Below are 22,714 nucleotides of genomic sequence, written 5' to 3'. Positions count from 1 at the left end.
TTGAGATATGAGGATGGTTGGGAAATTAGGGGGTAATTCGCTGCTCAAACAGGATTAGACGTAGCGATGGACAAGAACAAGTTCACATGTCAATTTCCGCGATACCAAGACACAGTGCAAGAAAACAACAAAGCAAGTGATACTGTAACTTCCAACCCAAACACACACAGCTAAGGAAACAAGACTAAACCGCACTGCTCATACTTCGTCAGACCATCGCGCATCCCCTACCAGTTGACCCGCCTAGTGAATCGTCTCCGGATTCCCCGTCCCGGACGGCGCAATCGGTTTCTCCGCGGATTCGGTGGCAACCGCATCGGCCGGCGCGCCACCCGGAACGTCCTTCTTCTCTGAGCCCTCCGCCGCGGCAGTCCCCGCCGTCTCGCCCGCGGCACCGCCCTGCTGGAACCTGCCGAGGACCTTGTCCAGCCCCAGCCCCTTGTACAGGCTGCCGCCCGTCTCCTCCTTCTTCAGCTCGGCCAGGCGGCGGGCCTCGGCGTGGATGTCCTGGACCTGGCGCTGGCCGGTGGTGTAGAAGCCGACGATGCGCTTGCCGGTGGGCGTGTTGGAGGCCTTCTCGAAGTAGGAGCCCAGGCCGGTGAGCAGCGAGTTGGCCGGGGGGATGACGTAGTTGCCGTAGCTGGCGTAGGCGGCCTGGGCGCGGTCGGTGGCGTGGGTGCGCTCGTCCAGCTGCCGCAGCGTGCCCACGAACCGCGACGTGATGTTGTGCTGCTCGTCCAGCGCGATCGCCCGCTGCAGGCCCTGGTCCGCCACCAGGTACCCGTGTGCCAGCACCTCGGCCAGGATCCGGCTGCGCGGCTTCTCCTCCTGCGTCAGGACCGAGTCGCGGTCCGCGTCGCTGGCGTCGCCCGCCGCGGCGGCTTCGTGCGGCGGGGTCGACACGTTGTCGCCCGTGACGGCGATCTCGTTGCCGCCGAGCTGGGTGTGGTTCAGGAGCAGGGCGGTTCGGGCGGCCGTCTCCTTCTCGAAGGTGACGGTGGCGGACTTCAAGTCGCCCTCGGTGGTGATGTCGATGGAGGAGATCTTGCCGCTGAGCGGGGTTAGTGTGTGACGAGGTGGAAATAACCTCGCGACGAGAAGACGACTCACCAGAAGCTGAAAAAGTCCTTGATCTCCTTATCCTCTGTCTGACTGCCGACATTCTTGACGTAAACGGTAGTCGCCATGTTGATAGCTGACTGGTGATGCTTGTTGATGCTTGTTGATGTGTGTGGGTGATGTATTGCGTTCAACTGAATGGTTGTGTAGAGGTGTTGTAGGGATTGGCCGCAATTTAATATGTTACGCAAAAGGATAATCGTATTATGTTTCTGGAAGGAACTATCAGGTGCGCAAGAACGCTCTGGCACTTTTCTAGTCGGATGGGAGTTCGGACGCGCGTGTTCGTTGCCAAGGAGGGAGCTTCGAGGGGGAGGGGCGAACCATGTCGTCATCTCCTCACTGCGGGGCACTGCCTGCTCCGTAAACTGTGGCTGAGCTGCGCGCGTCCTCGCTTCATGCCACTCCGTGCATGTGATTCTGCCACAGGAGATGACGACTGACCAAAGGCGGAAAATGTCAAGCCTACCTAAGGACGCGTTCATTACAAGGCATTATGAGGTTACTAGGAAATGTTTTACACTGCTTCTTAAACGGCGTTCAATTGTGACATGCTATGGATGGAAACTCATGCTTTGCTGTCAAGCGCTATCACTAACAGAAGAAAGTTCAACACGACGCTTACAGGACTACCACCGCAGCCTCAAATCAAGTACTTGGGTGGAACCCCTTCTCAAACTTTTTTTCGACTTCATCTTCCATCGGTCCCTTGGGGTTGGATGTCAAATGCTACCCAGTGTTAGCGTAATATCCAGCACTTTTAGCCCGAGGAAACACCAACCTCGAGGGCCTTCTTGTTAACGTCCTCTTTGTTCGTGGCGTCATCGGTTCCTTTGCCGGACGCAGGTGCATCATGCATCTGCTTTCCCGTGGACCGCTCGGGAGGAGGCGATTGACCGCGCTCGGGCATTTTGGATTCGTTGGGAGAGTTGTTTTGCTGAGTTGTGGTATTGCGCAGTCTTAGACAGGAGCTACCAGGTGGCTTGCTGTTAGAGCCTGCCAAGAAAAGGGAAGAGGGTTCCTCGGGACTCACTCACAATCTTGACTTTCGATTGCAAAGTTAGGTACTTGTAAATGCAATTGGTGTCGAGTAATAGACTGAATCCAGAACTGGAGCTCGGGATTCTCTCGTTTTATACGCGACAGAGCTGCTGCTTGACATCAAAGCTCCTCTCCATCATCCGTCATCCGTCATTCAAAGCATTACATCATGACCTTCGGCAGTACCTTGCTGGCTGCACGCTGAACTTCAGTGGTCCCATCTTGCTTGGCATGCAACCCCTTGCTGGTGGGGTCTTTTATTCCCGTGTAACCGTTGGGTGGGCACGGTGGGGCTCTGCCATCCTCCTCCGCCTTCTCCAAACCACCACCACCACGACAGGCCGCATAAACGGCCATAGTACCATGCCATTCATTGACTAGCTTATTCGGCCTCTTTGTTTTGACCGCCAGTTGGTGAAACACTCCTTCTCGCTCGCACTTGAGCTTAGAATTTGGGTCTCCACTTGCGACGCCGCGACTCGCTCGCTGGTACTCGAGAAGCAAACAACAGTACACAGCAGCCGCTCTTCCCTCAAACCCGTGTTTGCGATCTTTGCCGCCCACATAGCCATCGACCACGAGCTCGCAATGCCCGATCTCAACTCGGTTCCGCCCTCACCACACGCACTCGCCGCATTATCGCGTCGTGCATCTTCTCAACAAATGCCGCCCCCGCCCGCGCCGGGGTCGCCTTCGCTCAACATTCTACCCTCGAATCAAAACGCCGTCAACGCCGCCACTTCCCCGAGTCTGCCTTCTCCGGGTTTTCAGGCATCGACCTCCCTCCCAGGGCCGACAATGGGCGATAACACGGGCGTCGGGCCCGGACCGGGGCCCCTGCGGCATCCACGCCCCTTGACGGCGGCAGATCTCCACCTAGAGCTTGAGAAGGAACAAGAGGCAGTGGTACGTAAAACCTCAAGATCAAGACGTCCTCCCACACCACTACGCACCAGCTGACACTATATTTTCCAGGTCAACCGCCTCACCCGCGAACTCTCCATCCTCCGCGCCGCACAGAATGCCTCAGTCGCCTCGAACGCCTCCTCCACCTCCGCCAGCGCATCGGGTACCGAGCCCGGCCAGTGGGGGGAAGTCACCCAACCCAGCCTAGGCACGAGCCACTACCAGCCGGTCCGCCACCAGCGCACCTCGTCGAGCGCCAGCGCCCGCAGCCTCACCGCCAACGCCGGCTCGGTATCGACCACCTCACTCGCGGGCATATCCTCCCCGGTACCGGTCCGCCCCACCGCCCAGACCCCGATCGCCATCGGCGGCATCGCGCTCAGCAGGCAGAATAGCAGCGCCTCGCGCCGCAGCCGCACCGGCTCGCCGTCCCCGGCCGCCCACCGAAGCAGCAGCACCAGCCACCCCTACCAGCACGCCCCGGGCAGCGAGCCCGGCTCGCTCCCAGGCTACTTCACATCCCGCATGCCCATGCCCATGCGATCACAGTCAGGCACGGGCACGAACACAAACACGACCTCCGCGGCCGCCACCCCGACGACGACCACCACCACCGCGACGGCCGCGAGCGAGCTGTCGCCGGGCATCCTGCCGGCCACGTCGCGGTACGAGGAGACGGCGCTGCGCCGCGCCGAGCTCGACGAGTACAAGCGCGAGAACGAGGCCCTGCGCCGCCGCGTCCGCGAGCTCGAGAGGCTGGTCCGCGACGCTTCTGCCCTGAAGGAAGGTGGCGGTGGCGGTGGCTCGTCGTCGCAGCAGTCGCAGCAGCAGCAGTCACAAGCACAGCCGCAGTCTCAACAGCAGCAGGTGGAGAGGCGGCGGGCTGTGAGCACGGCGAGCGCGGCCGGGAGTGCGATGGGTGTGGGCGTGCCCGAGGAGGAGGTCGGTGTGGGGGAGAGCGCTGCTAGTGGTGGTGCTGGGAGGGGCAGGGGGCGCGGGAGAGCGGGCAGGGGGGACTGAGCTGTGCTGTGCTGGGTTGGGTAGGCGGGTGATTAGCTGGCCATTGCTTGCTTGCTTTGCTTGCTTGCTTTAGTCCGTGTTGGTTGTCTCTTGCCCTCTTTGTTGGGGCCTCGTCTTGTTTCTCGGCATTCCCTCCTTCCCTCCCCACGCATTTCCTTACCTAAGCTAGGTTTGCGTTTTGCCTGGCTCAAAAGCCTGCAGCAGCATTTTGTCGTGCTGGCCTCTTTTTATTCTTTTTACTGCTCGTGGGTCTTCGGCTTTATGGGATTATTGCCGTTGCTACCACGTGTGGTGCTTGTCTTGGGGTTGTGGTTTTTCCTCTGTCTTGGCGTCTCTGCGTTGGGAAAAATAGGTGTGTCTGGGTTTTTTTTCCTTTTTTTTTCTTTTACTCTTGCGCGATGTTATCCCCCCCGGGCTGGATGGTTTTACTCACATCCCTACTCTACTCTTTGATGATTGCTGCTTGGATGGGATGGAGCTGATACTGGTACTGGGGAACGGAGCAGTTTGACGGATATGCTAGTTTTTCTTTTATCTTGGTCTCTGTGCCATGGTGTGGGCGAGGTGTTGCTTCGTTTCGCTGCTGCGTGGTGGCGCGCGCCTGGGGTAGTAGTAATAGTATTTGCTTACAAGGGAGCGTCGTCGCGCGGTGATGGGGGCTTGTCGAGAGTATTATTTCGGCCAGTGCGAGGAGCGATTGATGCAATTTAGCTGCTTCGCGAAAGTCATGTTGTTGGCGCTTATCTTATATTTAGCTGCCGAGGTGCCTTAATGTGCAGGTCATGCTGGGTCGGGATGTATTTCGTATTTCGTAGATGCCCCTCCAAAATGAATGGAACACCTACCTGAGTTCCCCTTGGCGTTTGTGTTCTTCTACCAAGATGCACAAATTTTTCATGAAACGCGGGTTCAAATGCGTCCATGCTGAATCCGTGCCTGGGATGTTGCGTAAATTGGCGCGAATGCTTTTCGCTACAGGAACGGGAGATTGGGTACGTACCATCACGCTGGGGGATGTCGAGAAGAGACCAGAGACCTGGGCTAGGCACATAGGTACCTAGGTAAGGTAGGTACCCAGGAAGGCACCTCGGTTTTCTTCGACTTCGATACTGGCGGGAGTTACCTCCCTTCAGAACGGATTTACGGCAGTAACGAAACACACCTCATACGGAAAAGGACGAGTGTCCAAATTGGAGGGCAAGGTGACGGGGAAGGCTGAGCGTCAAAAATGGAGGAAAGTCGAAAATGAATGGGCGAGGGAACGTCCAAAACGCGTCAACATACAAAATGGACGAGCGCGTTCCCGCAGGATCTACCCACATTGGCATAGTTGCCATTGCATTATTTCGACAGCCAACAGGTTAACTGATGTGCAGGGCCTTAGCAAGGGCTCTGAGAAAGCCTTACCTCCCCCCTCTCGGTTCTCCCACTGGGTACCTACCTAGGTAGTTGAGAGTGTTCCATTTTAACATTTCTTTTCGAAATAACAATGGATGTTAATACAAGGAACCGAAAATACATGTGAAGTAAATAACTCGCAGGTGGTAGGCAGGTACATGTAGTCAGGACGTCGGTACCTTGGGAGTAAAAGGCCAGACACACTCGAAAATATCCATCGCCCAACCCATTTTAACCGATCTCTCAGAATTAGGTCGCAAATGTGTGAACTCACAATGAACCCCCTCGTCAAATCGGTGAGCAAACTTTTCCGTTTTCTGCCGCCGATCTCCCTCTCGAGGCGCTCTTCATGCAGCCTCAACGGTGCTGGCAAACGGATTAACACTGTATGGTTATGTGCGAAGCGCAACACTCCCGCACCAACGGACACAGTGTTGGATTTAAAATTGCAGTTGGAGTGCCAGCAGCCACACGAGGCCTACTACCAGGGGAGGGGGGGTTGTTGGGACAGTTTTTGAGGCGGTGAAAGCATTCCTACTAGTTAGGCCTGGAAGTATCTTCGCTGAGCCCCAAGGTTCAACACTGTTGGCAATGGGGGAGCAGGTCGGCGAGCGGGACTATTAGGATACCACAAGGTCTATCATGATGGTATCATCGTCTCATGTTATCACCAACATTGTTTCCCCTGCTTTCTCCCTAGGATTATTTATTGGCTCCCGGAGCCTCTGATCTGAAACCCAGCTTGACCGGCGTAGTTCTGAGTGGTCGATACCACCCACCTTTTTGCTTGGCTGCTGTGCCACACGAGGTAGTGAGCCTCGCCTAGCGCTCAGCTGCATCCAGGGTCTGCCTTCAAGCTCGCGACAACGCTATTGCCTTTCCAGAGCCATTCGTTTCTCTTTTTCTCTGCTGGTTTTGCCATACATCGCCGCTCTTGCCACCGCCTTCACGGTTGTTTATAAAATGAAGCAAGATGCTCCCCAAACTCCTAGAGCTTATGCTCTCTTACCACTCAAGTCACTCTTCGTTGAGTCTCGATTAGTGCTTTTATATTGAAATCTTGACTTTCTCAGCTGAAGAAGACCAACCTTCTCCCTCCCTAAGCACCATGGACCAACTCCTCCACGATCGCGATAAATATCTTAAAACCACCCACCACTTTTTTCAGACCGAGATCGAGAGGGGCGCGCACGAAATGTCCGCTCGGGCATGTTCTCAAGTGAAGGACCAAATTGTTCAAGCTCTCGATAGCGCCCTAGCGGACGGTAATGCCAAAATGGCGGAGAACTCGGCCATTCTGCGAAATACGGTAAACGGGCCCGAAGCCGAAAGGCTTTGCCGTACCACAGTGCTCGACAAACAGACCCTGGCCCAGAGGGTTCTGCAGTCCGTTCTCGTTCACTTGTGCGAGAATAACGGCTTCAAGATCCCCCCAGTTCGGAGGGAATTTATGATTGAGCCGATAACTCTCGACTCTGATACGGACGACGGCGAAGGGAACGAGGTGTCAGACAACGCGGCCGCCGTCCAAGCAGACACCCGTTCGGCAACTGGTAATAACAACCCTCCGGCAAGTCATCACGAGATTTCCGTCCTGTCGGTCTTGAAAGGACGCTAACTTTACAACCGCTTCAGAGAAAACGGACTCGCGACGACAGACCCAACGCGCCCGGGTCCCGAGCGCGAAGAGCACGCCGCGATGACGACTTGCCCCCGGATCATGCCTATGACGGCCCCGAGCCCGAGACCAACACCAACTCGGTATTTATCGTTCTATTTCTCCCAAACCTCCGTTACACCGCGCCCTGACCATGGGTTCCCATATGCTAACAACGTCCGTGATCGGCAGACAAGCATCGCCACAATACAAGGGTATGAAGTCGAAGGGTTAGACTTCATCTTTCAGTATCCCGCAGTAGGACCGGGTTACTACGTTGTTCAGTGTCAAAGCCCCGGACATGATGATGAGCATTGCTTCAAGGAAGACCCGTTGCAGCTGCGTGGGCGCAAAGAGCCCCGGTGCGTCATGGTCAGGCATTTCGCCGATCCGTCGCCCACTCCAAGGTTTACCGTGGACCAAATAATGAGAAGATTTGGCCGCCGAGGTGAGTTTTGTATTCCTGTCGTTCTTGATGCTGCTCCTGGCCAATCACTTACACCGCCTCCTGACAGTCGTCGACGCGGAAGATGCAGACGTCACCGACGAGTGGGTAGAGAATAGCAACAGGCGTCTGGCATCGGACGCAGCCAAATCTTCCAAGAAGAAACAGCCCGGGGGGAAGCAAAAGGCGCCAGTCGCGCCGTCACCGGTCGCGCCATCACCAGCCGCGCCGTCACCAGCCGCGCCACCGAGATGGCCGCCCACGCCGGGCTACGACCCTTGCACGGGCCGGGGGGGGATCTCACCTTTGTCGAGTGAACCTAGCCCTGCCCCCCCAGAGGCCGAATCCGAGGCCGCCGGGCCTTCTAGAAACAGAGTATCTGTACCTGTGGCCGACATGGACATGGACTTTGGTGATATGTGGGCCGCTCAGGCGGCCAACACTAACCATGCCAGCTGGGACCAGGCAGGCGAGAGTGTTTATATGCCTCCTGTATGGTTAGCCTCTTCCCCCATTACTGGCCGGTAGTAACCACCAGCTGCTTCTTGTTCACTATCATCACCACTTCACCCCTAAACTTGTCCTTGGTCTAATACTTGGACGTCTAAACGCTAACCTTTCGCCAGGCCAGAGTCGTGAGCGACATTAATCCCTCCGTGCGATAAACATTGAAGCCACGAGCTAGGCTACCATCAGCCCAGCACCAGCGCTCCGGACAATGGCATGACAAACCCCTCCACACCGGCCCCCTACCATGTTAGAGGTGGCCCGGGCTGAGACAATCCAAGGGTCGCAGTACAAAAAAAAGAGAACGGAAAAGGAAAGGCCCGGTGACAGAAAAAGATGAAAACACGGCCTCCAAGGTCAGAGCAAAACAAAAATTGGTCTAAGAGAGAAAGAGGTCTTGTGGACTCACCTTGTGCTTTATACGTTCCCTAATATCTCCGAAACGGACATCTGCTTCACTAATTACCACACTCTTCTTTCCATAATATCCCAACTAAATAGACAGAGACACGGAAGACGAGTCCCAGCCTGACACCTTCCTACTCCCCTACCGACCGAAGGATGCAGGATAAAATCCTACATCAGAAACACTGCAACCAATCTTAGTTGCAAGAATTACAAACATGGGAAAGGACCTCTCAAACCCCGGCCCCCTCTCGGCTCCCCAAGGGTGCCGGGCGGCCGGGAGGTATCTGAGCTACACGCAACAACACCTCTCTATTATGGTGGCTGTTCAAAGGTCAAATTATACAAATAAAGACCCTCAAGGTAGGTCCATTTCGAAGTGGGAAAAAAATAAAGGTTCTCATAACGTAGAATAACTTTTCTGTCTTTCTCTGTTTACCCGGGCACCGAACGCCCGCGGGACGGAGGAGGGAGGGTATTCTTTCTATTGCCCTCAGCCGTGGTAGTACGACAGACGACGACAGCGTCTCGAGGCAGTCTTCCACCCTTGGTCCGCGCGCCTAGGTAGTTATTTGGTCCCCCACCCAAAACTCACCCAAAACTCCAACCCATCCATTCCCGACCGAATACCCGATACCAGTAACCAGACCCGCCCACCAGCCCAGTCTATACATAAGGTACACACAGATCCCGACACGGCACAGATCCCAGCCGAGGAGAGATATACCCCTGCTGCTCCCATCATCAGCCGGGCAACCCCCCAAAACCCCCCTCATTAAATAACCAAACCAAACCAAAAAAAATAACTCCCCACCACCTCCACACCGGGCATCTCATCTCACCTCACCGCACTCACATCTCACCTCACCTCACCGCACCACCCTCAACCCAACCCCCTCCCCATTCCCATTCCCATTCCCACCCGCGGCAGCCCCCTCCCTGACCTCAAAAACCCCAATCCCCCCCTCGGCATCCCCCACAAACAAGAACCCGCCATCCGCCGAGAAGCACATCTCGGTCACCAGACTGAGATCGCCCAGCGCGGCACCCACACCATCCTCCTCGGCCGCGTCGAGCAGGCCGGCCTCCGGGTCGGGCCAGCACCACAGCTCACGGCCGGTCATGGCGTCGACTAGAGCCAGACAGCCGCGGGCGCCGCTCTCGACGCCGCGGGCGTCGCAGTAGGCGACGAAGCGGCAATCCGGCGAGACGCACGACGTGGCGTTGGGGATGCGGAAGGTTTTTGTCGACGAGGCGGAGAAGTCCCAGACGAGGACGTGGCGGTGGGGCACGGGCGCGGGCGCGAGGTTGAACCCGCCGCGCCCCGCGATCGGCACGGCGCGGTACGGGGCCGGGATCCAGATGGAGACGGCCACCGAGCCGTAGGTGGCGAGGCCGCATGGCAGGGCGGTGTCGAGCTCGGCGTGCTGCCAGGGGGCGACGACTTTGTAGGGGGTGTTGGAGGCCGGGGCGCCGTCGTGGATCTCCCAGGCCGTGAGGAGGGTTTCGCGCTCCGGTGGGGGGTGGTCGGGCCGTGGCGGGCGCGGGCCCGAGGCGGTGACGAGGAGGGGACCCGTGGCGGAGAAGGCGAGCTCGGGGAACTTGGGGAGGAGGGGGAGGCCGGCGGCTTTGCTGAAGTCGATGGAGCGGGATTTCTTGAAGGGCTTTTTGGGGTTGTGCGTGGCCGAGTACAGGTCCAGCTTGTCCGTGTTGCTGTTGTAGGTCACGAGCGGGCACCAGCCGGATTCCATCACGTTGGAGCGCACGGCGGCCCAGCGGTTGGCGCCATCGATTGATTGGAGGCGCTTCTTCTTGCTCCAGTCCCAGATCTCGAGCGAGTCGCCGAAGCCGGTGGCGATGGCGATCAGGTTGGAGGTTTCCGAGAGAATGGCGTGGCTGCGGACGAAATATTCGCGCGACCGCGGCTGGGCGTTGGTGTAGCACGATATTTTGATGTTATTTTGCACCTCGCCGCTGCCGACGGACCATATCCTAATAATGTTGTTGCCATGTTTGCTGGCGAGGGTCGCGGAGGAGGTGGAGATGTCGAAAAAGTACACGGTGGGTTCTTTGAGCTGCTTGTCGTTGGAGGCGACGAGTTGTTTCCAGGGTACCAGGTGCACGGGTGAGGACCCGTGCTGCGGTTGCATCGGCTGTGCCGGCTGCACTGGCTGCATCACCTGCGGCCGTGCACGGTACTCGCCAGACATGGGAGGCGATGGTCCCAGAGCTGCGGGAGGAGACGGCGCGGCGCTGCCGGATGTGGACACCCGCTCCAGCGTGCTCCCCCTCGACGACTGCGAATACCGGGATGTATCGCCAGATCCGACGTCGGACCCGTCCAGCGACGGTTGTGATGAAGCACGATGCGAGTTTTGGCGGTTCAACACGGGGAGCGGCGGCAGTGGTTTGGCCACGGGCGGTTTGGAGGCTGCGGGGTACAAGCTGTAGCCGGCCGACGAACCCCTGGACGGACGTCGTTCTGAATTGTACGAGTCTTTCCTGTGAAACTGCGGTGCTCTTGGTGTTCCAAGAGGGTGCATGGACGCCGAGTTCACGGGTCGCTGGCCCATTTCATATGCGGGCATGCGATAGACGTCGTCCTGACCGAGGTATCGCGGCGAGTCGGGCGTTCGTGGCACGGGCATCCCGCCGGAGGGAACTCTTCGCCGACTATCGTACCGGTCGTCCGTTGATGATGCCATCGACGGCGCATGGCGTGACGAACTGGAGTCTCTCGAATTCAGACGGCCCAGTTTGTTGCTGGATTGGAATCACGTTAGCTCCCGCTGCAGTGTTGTCTAGAAGCCCCGCGAGCGGCCACCCGAGGTGAATTCAGCTTACACCATGTCGTCCATCTCGTCCGCCGTGTGGGCGTATGGTTCCATCTTTGTCGTCGCTCTGTGCGGTCTGTGTATTTTGCACAGAAAATTTGGGGACAGCGATCGGTTGGATTCGGTTGTCGAGTGACTAGCTCGAGTCTAAGATCGGCATGCGGCACGCGACGGCGGCGGATCAGCGGGAAGGTTCCGTTGGCTGATGATGAGGCTGATTCTGATCACTCCTCCACTCGTCCATTCGAAGTTCACGGGCAACGAGGCAACGAAGCAACGAAGTCACCTCAATTATTTCCGGGTGAGACAAAGGCGCGCGGGAAGCCACGAGGACGGTGCGGCGCGGGCACACGAGGATAGGTTAGGAAGGTAATGAAAGACCCGCAAGGCTTCGGGGGTGGACGGCTGGCTCTCGCGTGGCAGTGAGGGGGGGGGGGGGGGGACCTGGGGGATGGAAACAGTACCAAAGTAACCTGGATGGGGAGCACGGGCCGGACAATGGAACGCAGGAATCAACAGGCACACACCATGATTTCATGGCTCAAGGCTCAACTTGTAGTGACGCTGCTCGTTGCTGTTGGTCACTGCCCCTCCCCTCATTTGACGGCTTTCAGGCTAAGACATGGCTCGCAGCCAATAATTGCTGGCGGGGAGCGATGGTGTCCCCCTCTTGGTTCGCCCTTTCCTCCGCATCCAGTCAGGGGCCATCGCAGGCCACCCCTGCCTTTGCTGGTCCCTGTAGTTGCTTGGCGCACACTCCAAACCCGGTACCCCAACACCTCGGGCCCCAGCCCGGTGCCAACTGCTGGGGGGGAGGAAGGGTGGGCCCTGGACTCGATAGCCTGTCTCGCCTGTCTCCCCGGCTTTTTTTGCATCTGACTGCAGAGTTGCTGCAGTGAGCTCGCGTTGTGCCGTCCCAATGAATGGAAGACGGATAACGGGCACCTATTTCCATGACACCAGGAGGTGCCATGATTCCATTTCATAATGGTGTCCTGCCCGGATCTTTTCCGCGCTTCATTTCCCTCTTTTGGAAAACACCTCATTTGCTCGGTCATCGGTTGGGCCTCTGCACTTCCTTGCTCGCATCATGTTTGTGTGTGTGTTTTGTGTTTTTCGCTTTGACAGTCTGGGCCCTTGCAGTCGGTCGGTGGGGCGGGGAGCAGGCCTGAATGCGGTCAGCATCCGACACTTCCCTCCCTCCCCTTGTTGGGCTGACGCAGTTCCAGACCTGGTTGAACCTGGTTCTCCAAGCAGTCACCAGCGCGGCGCGGAGTTGCAGCTTGCCGGTTTCTCTCTGACTTGTTGGTTGTTCAAATCCGAATTGTGCAATTTGTATACTCGACAAGTGTGTGTGGAAGACGTCGCATTTCCTTGCAGATGAAACACGCACACATCTTCTCTGCAGACCCTGGAAAACGGCCCGAAGCATGCAACCTCTTCTTCTGATTCCTGCCCTGGCCGTCCAAGTTCGGCTTCTTCCAGCGGTGCTAACCTCGAAACAGCTTCAGCCTTGCAGATGTCGACGGTTGCCACCCACGTTTTGATGCACGCCATGCAGCCACCGTCCGTTTTGCCCCTTTCGCAATGTCGATCCTGCAACAAGCCGCAGGACCTGGCTCCGAAACAACGTCGGTGGCTCATCAGGGCGGCGCCTCGATATCTCGTTGGGAACACCGATACATAAAACCCACACTCTGGGGGATCGTCCCGTCAAATTAAGTTGGTCGGTAAAGTGGATATCTCAGTGTGATGGGGGTGATGATGAATGACGGACAGTGGACGACGGCACGGACGGAAACGGAGCACCTGGGTTCTTTTTTTCTTTCTTTTTTTACTTTCTGCGTCTTGGTGATTTCCCACTTTCCCACCACGACGCCAATCTCGAACTAGCAGCCCACCGGCTCAAGGCTAAATTACCCCAAGAGTCCACTTCGATCCCAAGCCAGCGGGAATGCCACGCTACCCCGCTGTTCGGTGTTCTAACCAAGCATGGCAGTCGCCGAAGCGATCTTGTCTTTTGCATGTGCTGGCCCCGTTGAGCCGGAAGTCGGTTGTGGTTTTGGGAATTTTACGAAGCGATGCCTGTTGGTTCCGAGGCCATCAGAGTTAATATCCGTTGGCTCGGCCACCGTTGACTCCAACGTAGGTATTTTTATCCCTCACGACGGACCACAATGGCACCTCACGGAGAGGGACGGGATGCCAGCGACATCGCCCGGACACACACACCCACACACCGTCTGTCATCCAATCACTGTGGGGCTCGGCCGTTGCACAACAGCAATCCGTTTTTTGCGTGGGAAGGGTGATCAACGGGCTCCGCGTCTTCAGGCCGCAGCAGGATGAACACACGGGCAACAACCCGTTCGGTCCAAGGGGGGCCCATCTGCCATGCAGTGATCCAGCAGCAATCACACAATCCTCCACCGTGCCCCGCGAATGACGTTTCACCCCAGATTGTCTGCAATTTATTCCGCCCCTCACAAAATGGCGGGCCGGAAACATCTCACGACCTGTGTGCTTGCGCCCGGTCCGGCATATGAGCAACCGCTGTGTCCGTCGGCCTCCCCGATATCAGGACACGGCAACATGATCTGCTTGCAACCAATAGAATTTTGGTCGTCATCGACGCTTGAACTCAAGACGACGGCTGTGGATTGTTTAATAAGTGCCTTCGTGGGCTACTTCCCTTCCGCACCCGGCAGTGAGGACGGCTCAGGTGGCAGGCACAATCAGAATAAATTCTGACTAACCTAGGTGCTATCATGTAAATCTCACTCTTGAACGTATGGCAATTGCTCAAAGAGAGCAAAAGAAAAAAGAATGGAAAAAAAAAAGAATGGAAAAAAAAAAGATTGAAGCATTAGTCCGTTATATTATCAACATTGCACGGATCATACCTCTCGGTCTACGTTCCATTTGTGGTATTTAATGGGGGAACGATAGTATCGCACCACACCATACCATTAAGTTTAATAGGGGGTGGTGATGGTATACTAGCTGTGTGGTATCATTTGTGTCGTGACAGCGGAAAGTGGGCAGGCAAACGACTGACCCCCAAGCAGATGACGACGTGACTACCGACAAAAGACTAGATACATGACACGGCTTTCTTCGTATCCGACCGACGGATCAAGTGGCCACCAACGCCCTAGTCAACGGAATGTAAACATCCACCGCTACGTCATCGTGAGCTAGATTGTGTCAACTCTTTGGTCCAGGCCTTCTTGATGTCTTTTCAGACGAAAGCTAGACCAGTGAGGCAAGCTGCTGCATCATGATATTGAAGTCGACGGACAAGACCTCCGGCTTACAGGCTCGGGCACAACATCAGGCGCTGAGCACAAACTGTCATCCCATCTCGTCGGACAACAACATATCCAAGTTCGGACTATAAACAAACATGCCGTCTATGCCCCTAGCAGCAGCAGCAGCAGCAGCAGCACTAACCTAGGCGGCCGCCCTCCCCTTCCCCTTTCCTCTCCCATCACCTACCCCGCCATCATCACTACCACCATCGCCACCACCATCACCACCGGCCTCTTCGAGAGCGCCCAGCAGTGGCAGCGGCTCGACGAGCTGTGCGCGCCGACGCAGACCGCGCCATCCGCGACGCCTGGGTGCGGCACCGCGACGTTCGTGCCGTGCTCCGCGTGCCCTGCGAGCCGGCCGTGGCAGAGGTGGCAGCGGTGGGAGGTTGGGAGGGAGGGGTTTGAGCGGGCGGTTGGGGGTGAGGGGGATTTGTGTGAGTTTCTTCTCGTTTTTTTTTCTTTCTTTTTGTTTCGCTTTTTCTCTCTTCGTTATTTGGATCGGTTTGGCCGCTTTGGTGGTGGTGGTGCTGGTTGACTCAGGCTTGGTGAAAGAAGGGGGTGGGCTGACTTGAGAGTTGAGACTTTTCGGCGGGCGTATCTAGATGTGGGCATTGCTCGGGAGTATGGGCACGCGCAGGCGGAGGAGGTGTGGGAGACTCTGCGGGTGTGGGATTACTTGCCGGCGAACCACCGGAAGACTCGCGTCCACGACAAGCCCAGCCCGCAGGAAGTCCTCTCGGTTCTCGAGCGGGTTAAGATCGAGCACGGGGATGTTGAGGCCGGGGTTCTGAGGCTCTGGGTGTTGGAGATGGCGGAATGGATATAGATGGAGACGACTAGGACGGGGAAACCAGGAAGGTTGAACCGGACTGGGTGTGCATGGGGAGCGGCTGGTATTCATAATGCAGAGGAGATCCCGGTGGCACCATCGTTTGTGTTGTCCAGAAACACTGGCATTTTATCGAGCCAGCCAAATGTCATTACTTGGCTCTCTTCCATTGTTTTTCATAAACCATCTCTCATATTTTAACCATCATCATCATGACCGTGCCCCAGAACGCCCCAGAATGCAGCGGGAAAAAGCCAAAAGAAGAAAAGGGGGTTGAGGAAAGAAAAAGGCCGCTGACAAACAGCAACACAACACAACGCAGGAACATCCCAACCCGCCAGAAGAATGAAAATGCAAGCCCATCATTCCCGTGCCCAGTAGCCATCCACATCGTGATATTCGCTCGCCACACCCATAATAACACCTCTTGAATCCTTCCTCCCGCCAATGGCGGTAAAGAGCCTCGACGACACCACCGCGCGCAACGCAACACCCAACACCATGAGCGCCTCGACGCCGAGCAGGCCGATCCAGATGTTGTTGAGGAGCTGGTCCTCGTCCTGCGCGGAGAGGCGGGCGGAGAGGTTGATGTCGAGCATGGCCGGCCAAACTTCCAATTTGGTGGGGAGGCCGTCGGTTGGGATCTTGGGTTTGAAAAAGAGGAATTCAGGGGGTGATAGAGGGGGCGGTCCCTGAGGGGTGTCGGTGCTCTCGACGATTGTGGCTTTTGCTTCTCCCTGGGAGAGGGCGACGGCGGCGGGGCGGTGAAGGCTCTAATCGTGGAGCAGGGGTGGTGGATGCCACTAGTACGCTCCCACAACTTGGTGCTCGTACGGCCTCGTCGTTGCTAAGCGCAGCAATATGGTATTAGAAATTCCCGATTAGCCAACTCGTGGGTATAAAACTTTGGCTTGAGGGAAGTCCTGCTCACCAGAGCATCCGTGGACGTTGGGGACTAACCAAGGTGTGTGTGTTGGCCCCCGGGGTGGCCGGGGTTGAGTAACCCCTGCGCAAAACCCACAACCTGCGAGTCTCGATGCGGTGAGGCCTAAGAGTGGAGGAGAGGATGGCCACCACACACCGCCATTAAGGCGACAGAGCGAGAGGGTGAACCCCCTGATGGATGAGTGGTTGTAGAAAAACCACGTTGAAAGTAGCTCCTTATGACTGTACAAATGTTATCTCCAGGGCCAGATCTTAATATTGAATTAGTACTCGGTGTCCTGAACAGCATTTTGGATGTGGACTTGCCCAGGGGGGAAGCTCGGTTTATTTCAATCTACCCAGCCTTTGTCGCTATGACGTTCCGGTTGAGGCCAGCATGGCCATTTACCCGATTTGGGTTTAATAGGTAGGTAATATGGGTGTCACCCGTGACGAACGGGCTCGGGCACTCAGCGTCACTTTTGGGACCCGAAGGCTTGGGCTTGGCACGAATGTCCTTGGTATATATGGGTTATCTTTTGAGCATCTCTTTGTGACCCTTCCGGGCCTCCTAGGTCACCCGACTATACTCGCAGTCCTGACGAGATTCTGCAGGCATGTATGGACGTGGTTGAGCCTCACGCCCCCTTTCAGGCCTTGCGATGATATGAGGTGGGTCTATCAGCATGTTAATTTAACCGCACCAGGGACAGCAAACGAAAATCGGTCCTTGACATTGAGTTGTAGTGCAACATTTTATTTCTTTCATCTCCCAACATAGGTAGTAATAGTCAGGTACCTAAGTACTCAGGTGTACCCAGGCCCCCTTGTTTCTGACCCTGCCGAGAAATCAGACAAGTACAGAAATCAAGTACTCAAATTCTGACAAACGTACAGCTATTATCATAGTGTTAGGACTGAAGGTGGTGCGAGGGCGGAAGATTGACCTTCCTTCCCATAAGCGTCTTGTGTTGCTCACTACTTCCTCGGCCACAGCATGCGACAATACCTAAAAGGGGAACGTGATGAGTGGCCTGTGACTATTGACCATTAATTTTAAGTCACTGGCTATGGCGTAAGGCCCAAAAGTGAACCGAATAGTTCTCCAATCGACTGGACAAGGCGCTCCGTTGTGTTTCATTACCCTTTCCCATCAACGTGGTGGCCCTGGTGATGCCTTCGGGCTCCAAGTTTGACAGCATCCTCCTTTGGAATCCAAGGTGCATGTACAGAAATATTTGTAGTTACACACAGCTCAGTGTGGTGTGTTAACGGCGCTCCGATACTATTGTTGTCGCCAATCAAGAGCCCCCGTGCAACTCTCTCCGTTTGTTTTCTTTGTGCTGGCCGAAAATGACTATCAGCCCCCGCTCCCGCGTTTGCTCTGAGCTTTTTTCGCCTTCTTCAACTCTCTTCCTGTATGCTCACGAATTTCGAAAACGTCAATACGCCTTGTTTCTTTTAACACAATCTCCCATCACCCTAGTTTTACCTTACTCAGCGCATGCGTGCCCTAAAAGCCGACCTCACCATGCCAACCAACCCGAAGCTCCGTGGCCGGAGCACATCCTCATCTTTGCCAAACGCCCGTAAGCGTAAGCTGAAGGGCCCTATCCGAGTGCAAAGTGACAAGGCTACCCCAGCTGCTACAGCGGAGGACGAGCCGGCCACCGAGGAGCAGTCTTCCGACGAGCAGATCACTGCTGAGCAGACTGCCGACGAACAAGCTGCCGACGAACAAGCTGCCGACGACCAGATCACCGGTGATCAGGCTGCTGACGAGGAGACCACGGACGAGGAGATCATGGACGAACAGATCACCGATGAGCAGACTGCCGATGACCAGATCGCCGACGAGCAGATCACCGAAGGCGTCAGCGATGATGGTATCAAGGACCAGGCTGCAACCGACGAGATGGAGGCAAACACATCCATCACCGACACGCCCGCTATCAACATTGCAACTGACTATTCCCATGGCAGCGTGCCGAGCCGCCGAGCCAAGTACTTCGCCTGGAGCCTACTACTGCTGGCGCCCATCGCACTTTTCGTGAAACTGCCGGCCTTCGTCTCGTCAGCCGTGCGACATCTCAAGGCCTTCTTTCTCGAGCTGGAGCTCACCAACGCCATCTCCCGCTTCATGCGCTCGCTGGGGTACCTTTGTGTGAATGCGAGACTGCTCTACGCCATATACCAGGATCTCATGGCGCTGTTGATCGTTTTGCGCCCGGTTCCAAATCTGCTCAAGGCCTACCGATATCTTCTGGCACTTTTGGAGGCCATGCTCCAGGATCTCCTGACACTTCTGGAGCCTATCCATCCCATCCTGACGCTTCCCAACGCCGTATACCGGCGTCTCCAGTCATCCCTCAGTGCCTTCTACCGGCATCTCCCGGCACGTCTGAGGCACTGCTCGCACCTTGCGCTACAGCCGCTCAGGTACCTTCACCAGGGTCTCCTGGCAGGTTTGAGGCTCTACAGCCGGGTGTGGAAATGGGTTCTTATTGCCTGCGTCATATGGCTGAGCGGTACCTACACCATCACGTTCACTCTCCACCACAACCCGGGGCTCCTGTCGGAGACGATCTGCCCCATCCCCATTGCCGCTCGCCATCTGCCGCTCTGCCAACCGCTTCCACTGGAGGACATCTGGCATTCGAAGCTGCTCGTGCCCCAGGATGAATTTGCCACTATCATGGGGCGCCTCGGGAAAGACCACGATCTTGCGCGGGAGTTGATCGGCCATCGTTCTGCCGTCCGTGACCTGGGCATTCGTGTCATGGGCAGCGCATTGGAGAACAAAAACAAAATCGCGGAAGCGCTGGAATCCTTGAAGGAGCAGACCTGGACCACAGGCCGGTAGGTCCCAACGACAGTACTACCCATTGTCTGGCCAGCCCCACTGACGCTTGACTCGAACGTGCCAGGTCCCTCTCTAGCTTTACGAGCAAGTTCACCGGCATTGTCGATACCCTCCATGGTTTCGACAAATACGCACTCCGTCTCATTGAGCGCCGGATCAGCGATGGCCCGGACGGGCCCAACACGTTCATGAGCTTCGTTCTGGCGGCACTATACCCACTCACCGGCATTAGAGCCCACCGCCCTATTGGGGACGACATCAAGGAGGTTTTCCGAAGCACTGCGGGCTTCATGGCGAAAGAAATCAACGCGCTAGTCAATGACGTCGACAAGCTGGCAAGGGAGCTTGACGATATTCAAAGGTTTCTCACCACCGTCAAGAGTAACGTCGAGGGGGACATCCGCCTGCTCCCATCCCGTGATATCCTCGGGTTGTTGTGGGACCGCCTAGCGCCAAGGGACGACCACGCCTCGCTGTACGCGTCTCAGGACCCACGGACGCTGCTGATGGATCTTACACACCTCTACGAGGCGGCATCGATGGTCGTGGATGACACCCTGGAAGCGCTTCTCCGTGTCCGGGTCGAGCTGGAGGACTTTGAGGTCGAGCGCATCCAGTCTAGCCCCTTGCTCAAGCAGTACCCACTCGAGGTTATGGCATCTAGCCTCCGGAGCTCCATGAAGAAGCTGGAGGCCGGCAAGCAGGCTCTCAAAACCGGCGGCAGCGGGACGAGGTTTGCGGATCCGGTCGGGACCAACAAGAATACCAGGTCGTGAGCTGCTCGCTACCGCAAGGGACTCGAAGGACTGCCGGCCAGGGGACCTGGGCGGATGTTCTTTGGATATCGTGCTTAGGGATGATGAGCTCCTTGTTCATCTCGTTTGACACGACCTCTGCGCCGCCATTGCTTCATCAGGTGGCGGGACCTTATTGTGTATTTTTAACGATTAGAGTGATAGAGTGATAAACCGGTAAACCTAAATTTTGCATCTTGAAGCCTCGATGAGATGAGGGCGCTTTTGAGTCAGGGCGACTAGGTATCGCATGAAACAGGGGCAGCGACGGTGCGGGGTGTGCACAGCCTGAAGTCGGGGATGTCTGCAGTCATGGTCCAAGTCTGGAATGGGCATGGCTGATAGGCGGTGCCTTGGGAGCTTGGGTGGGTGCTTGGTGAGCAGCTTCCCCGCTTCTGTCCTTGCAGTTACACAGCCGCCGATGGTGTCTCGTGCCAGGGAAGATCACCAATAGCCCGTTCTCGGCTGTACGCCAGCGATGAAGCCCAGCGAGAAGCTTTGAACAACCTAAGCATGGACGTTAGCAATTCTTCATGGAGGTGATTCGGAGCTGGCCGGGGACCCCTCCGAGTCATTTTCACAATTTCAAAGATGCGAACTTCCCAGGTTTGCACAGAGCCGATAACAGGTCGTCCCTGCCGAGAACCTGCTGGTTTCGCGCCGAAGATGGTCCATGTCACTGAGCAGCGGGATACCCCACCTCTGTCCCACCAGTCGTGCAGGGCGGGACCTCCCCGGCTTGGCCGGCCTATTCGTACTTCAGTTGTCACCCAATGTTCCTGCTCAAACTTAGACATGCTGCATATCCTCAACATGTTCGCGGGGGGAATTGGAAAAAGTGCGATTGGGGTCTCCCAGTTGTGACGCAGCATTGGCGTCAATTGATGACTTTTTAAATCGCAGCATGGCGTGTAAGTGCTGGATGACAGGAGTGGGTCATGCCCCCTGATACCCCGGATTACCCCAGATTCCAAGATGGGGACCAGACTGTTAGCTTCCATGCAAGGCGCTCGGGCCAGGTACCTTATCCTGTTTAGGACGCGCAGGGCTCGCCTGCCGTGTCGTTCCATGATGATGTACTTGTCACGCGATCTCGGTGACCAGGCCAACGTGATCAATTGTCCTGGCGGCATTACCCCGCCCGGTCTGACGAAACAGTCGAGGCAGGAACGATGCAGCTTGACCCTACTAATAACGTGATGGGTGGCGGGATCTGCCCATTTCCAATGCTGATTGGAATGCTCATGGGAACACTATAAAGGGCTCCCCTCCCCGCTCCTCAGCTTTCCCTGCTCTTCTCCTCGCACCTCTCTTTGTCCCACGATACCATACATCCACGGATCCTTCTGGACATCGAAAACTGCCTGCCTACTGTCGATTCCGATTCTCTAGACAAAGAGACTCGTTCCCATCACCTGCCTTATTCGCTTTCTGCACATCTCACACACCCAACATGTCCGAGCCACTCACCAAGGTCGACTCCGCCGTCCAGGGTATGGAGGAAATCCCCCCTCCCAAGGAGGCCAAACACCGCCGGGCGAGCTCGAGCGCCAATGGAGTCATGAACATCAAAGACCTAGGTAAGTCGCATCGCCTGCCTTTCCCGCATGCCCCGTGCCACGGAACTGGCTGCCAATAGCTGACACCTTCTCCGCAGAGGAGCAAGGAATTGAGCTGCAAATCGCCAAGGAGACGCAAGCGACGGGCTGGTAAGTTCAACCCAAACCCTGGCGTTCACGCATCTGCCATCTCACACACCTGTAGGAAGATCAACACGTCGCCTTCGACGGTCGAGGAGAAGGATATTCTCAAGAAGCTGCTCACAACACCGCCGGTCAAGAAGATTGACCTACACTTCCCGCTCGGGCTGGAAGTAACAGCACGAAACCTCAAGGGCGTCACCATCAAGGACGCCTTGGATGCCATCCACAAGCAGTTCAAGAAGAAGGTGGGTACTTGTGATCCTGTCGGTCTACACATGACGCTAACGTGACATGCGTAGGCCGATGACGAGCTTGAGCTGCAGTACCTGAAGGGCTTCGAGTGGGACAAGGAAGAGTCGTGGACCCGGTTGATTGTGCACCTGCGGAAAGATGCCGGCCAACCCGTGACGGGCAAGAAGAAGAAGAACAAGGAGTAGAGAGCTACATTGCACTCCTCCCTCGCTGTTATGATATTCGCTGTAGTTACAAAGTGGTAATTGGGGGGTTGAAAGTCAAACCCCGGTGAAATGCTCACGACCCAAGGGATCTCATCCCGGTTTCGGTGACAAACCGGTCAAGTTAATGTAGTGTAGGTAGTTGATTGCGGCCAGTTCAGCGTTAAATCAGAAGAACAACAGGGAGTAGAGGGCTATATTGCACTTCTCTCTCGCTATTCTGATATGCACTGGTTACTGTAATTTAGTGTAGTCAATTGCGGCCAGTTCCCCGTATCTCACCCTTCCAACTCGTGTCCCAAATCGTCTCCCAAACCCTATCCCTTACCGTATTCCCCACCTCACCTTGAGCTTTACCCTATCCCTAACCTAAACCTAAGCCCAAACCGAAACCCTATTGTTGATTAGCCCGTTTATATATATCGAACTGACTGACTGCGTTGAACTCTCTCCATCAAACTACATCAAATCGGGAATTAAACGGGGCGGCGAGGATCAAA

The 22,714-nt window shown here is 56.2% G+C and overlaps 9 protein-coding genes across 9 annotated transcripts; 5 read left to right on the top strand and 4 right to left on the bottom strand.

The window, feature by feature from the left end:
• Positions 1-6: 6 nt before the first annotated feature.
• B0H64DRAFT_347307 (uncharacterized protein) lies at positions 7-1,401 on the bottom strand. The gene is made up of 2 exons (XM_062801362.1): positions 1,111-1,401; positions 7-1,051 (listed from the first exon to the last, which is right to left on the bottom strand). Exons 1-2 carry the CDS (start codon positions 1,185-1,187, stop codon positions 244-246), a joined length of 885 nt encoding a protein of 294 aa, XP_062655988.1. The 5' UTR covers positions 1,188-1,401; the 3' UTR covers positions 7-243.
• Positions 1,402-1,545: 144 nt separating this feature from the next.
• On the bottom strand, positions 1,546-2,309 carry B0H64DRAFT_477603 (uncharacterized protein). Its single transcript, XM_062808211.1, has 3 exons — positions 2,157-2,309; positions 1,901-2,090; positions 1,546-1,848 (listed from the first exon to the last, which is right to left on the bottom strand). Exons 2-3 carry the CDS (start codon positions 2,027-2,029, stop codon positions 1,768-1,770), a joined length of 210 nt encoding a protein of 69 aa, XP_062655987.1. The 5' UTR covers positions 2,030-2,090; positions 2,157-2,309; the 3' UTR covers positions 1,546-1,767.
• Positions 2,310-2,457: 148 nt separating this feature from the next.
• Positions 2,458-4,086, top strand: B0H64DRAFT_426550 (uncharacterized protein; the record flags this gene model as incomplete). Its single annotated transcript, XM_062805740.1, has 2 exons — positions 2,458-3,066; positions 3,136-4,086. The coding sequence occupies exons 1-2, from the start codon at positions 2,749-2,751 to the stop codon at positions 4,084-4,086; spliced, it is 1,269 nt and encodes a 422-aa protein (XP_062655986.1). The 5' UTR covers positions 2,458-2,748.
• Positions 4,087-6,340: 2,254 nt separating this feature from the next.
• Positions 6,341-8,471, top strand: B0H64DRAFT_229198 (uncharacterized protein). Its single transcript, XM_062799701.1, has 5 exons — positions 6,341-7,054; positions 7,120-7,245; positions 7,334-7,589; positions 7,657-8,083; positions 8,213-8,471. Exons 1-5 carry the CDS (start codon positions 6,593-6,595, stop codon positions 8,223-8,225), a joined length of 1,284 nt encoding a protein of 427 aa, XP_062655985.1. The 5' UTR covers positions 6,341-6,592; the 3' UTR covers positions 8,226-8,471.
• A 515-nt stretch (positions 8,472-8,986) lies between these two features.
• On the bottom strand, positions 8,987-11,757 carry B0H64DRAFT_467463 (uncharacterized protein). The gene is made up of 2 exons (XM_062807718.1): positions 11,343-11,757; positions 8,987-11,261 (listed from the first exon to the last, which is right to left on the bottom strand). Exons 1-2 carry the CDS (start codon positions 11,384-11,386, stop codon positions 9,368-9,370), a joined length of 1,938 nt encoding a protein of 645 aa, XP_062655984.1. The 5' UTR covers positions 11,387-11,757; the 3' UTR covers positions 8,987-9,367.
• Positions 11,758-14,478: 2,721 nt separating this feature from the next.
• B0H64DRAFT_435207 (uncharacterized protein) lies at positions 14,479-15,472 on the top strand (the record flags this gene model as incomplete). The annotated part of the gene is made up of 3 exons (XM_062806128.1): positions 14,479-14,685; positions 14,721-15,080; positions 15,249-15,472. The coding sequence occupies exons 1-3, from the start codon at positions 14,613-14,615 to the stop codon at positions 15,470-15,472; spliced, it is 657 nt and encodes a 218-aa protein (XP_062655983.1). The 5' UTR covers positions 14,479-14,612.
• A 108-nt stretch (positions 15,473-15,580) lies between these two features.
• Positions 15,581-17,306, bottom strand: B0H64DRAFT_477598 (uncharacterized protein; the record flags this gene model as incomplete). Its single annotated transcript, XM_062808210.1, has 2 exons — positions 15,581-16,248; positions 17,295-17,306. The coding sequence occupies 2 exons, from the start codon at positions 17,304-17,306 to the stop codon at positions 15,838-15,840; spliced, it is 423 nt and encodes a 140-aa protein (XP_062655982.1). The 3' UTR covers positions 15,581-15,837.
• Positions 17,307-17,930: 624 nt separating this feature from the next.
• B0H64DRAFT_376994 (uncharacterized protein) lies at positions 17,931-20,038 on the top strand (the record flags this gene model as incomplete). Its single annotated transcript, XM_062802504.1, has 2 exons — positions 17,931-19,258; positions 19,327-20,038. The coding sequence occupies 2 exons, from the start codon at positions 17,931-17,933 to the stop codon at positions 20,036-20,038; spliced, it is 2,040 nt and encodes a 679-aa protein (XP_062655981.1).
• Positions 20,039-21,301: 1,263 nt separating this feature from the next.
• On the top strand, positions 21,302-22,680 carry B0H64DRAFT_406733 (uncharacterized protein). Its single transcript, XM_062804526.1, has 4 exons — positions 21,302-21,636; positions 21,714-21,765; positions 21,821-22,004; positions 22,059-22,680. Exons 1-4 carry the CDS (start codon positions 21,510-21,512, stop codon positions 22,194-22,196), a joined length of 501 nt encoding a protein of 166 aa, XP_062655980.1. The 5' UTR covers positions 21,302-21,509; the 3' UTR covers positions 22,197-22,680.
• Positions 22,681-22,714: the final 34 nt, after the last annotated feature.

The sequence above is a fragment of the Chaetomium fimeti genome (assembly GCF_033439085.1).
Source record: "Chaetomium fimeti strain CBS 168.71 chromosome Unknown B0H64scaffold_7, whole genome shotgun sequence".
Lineage (NCBI taxonomy): Eukaryota > Fungi > Ascomycota > Sordariomycetes > Sordariales > Chaetomiaceae > Chaetomium > Chaetomium fimeti.
This window is presented reverse-complemented; position numbering and strand designations above follow the sequence as displayed.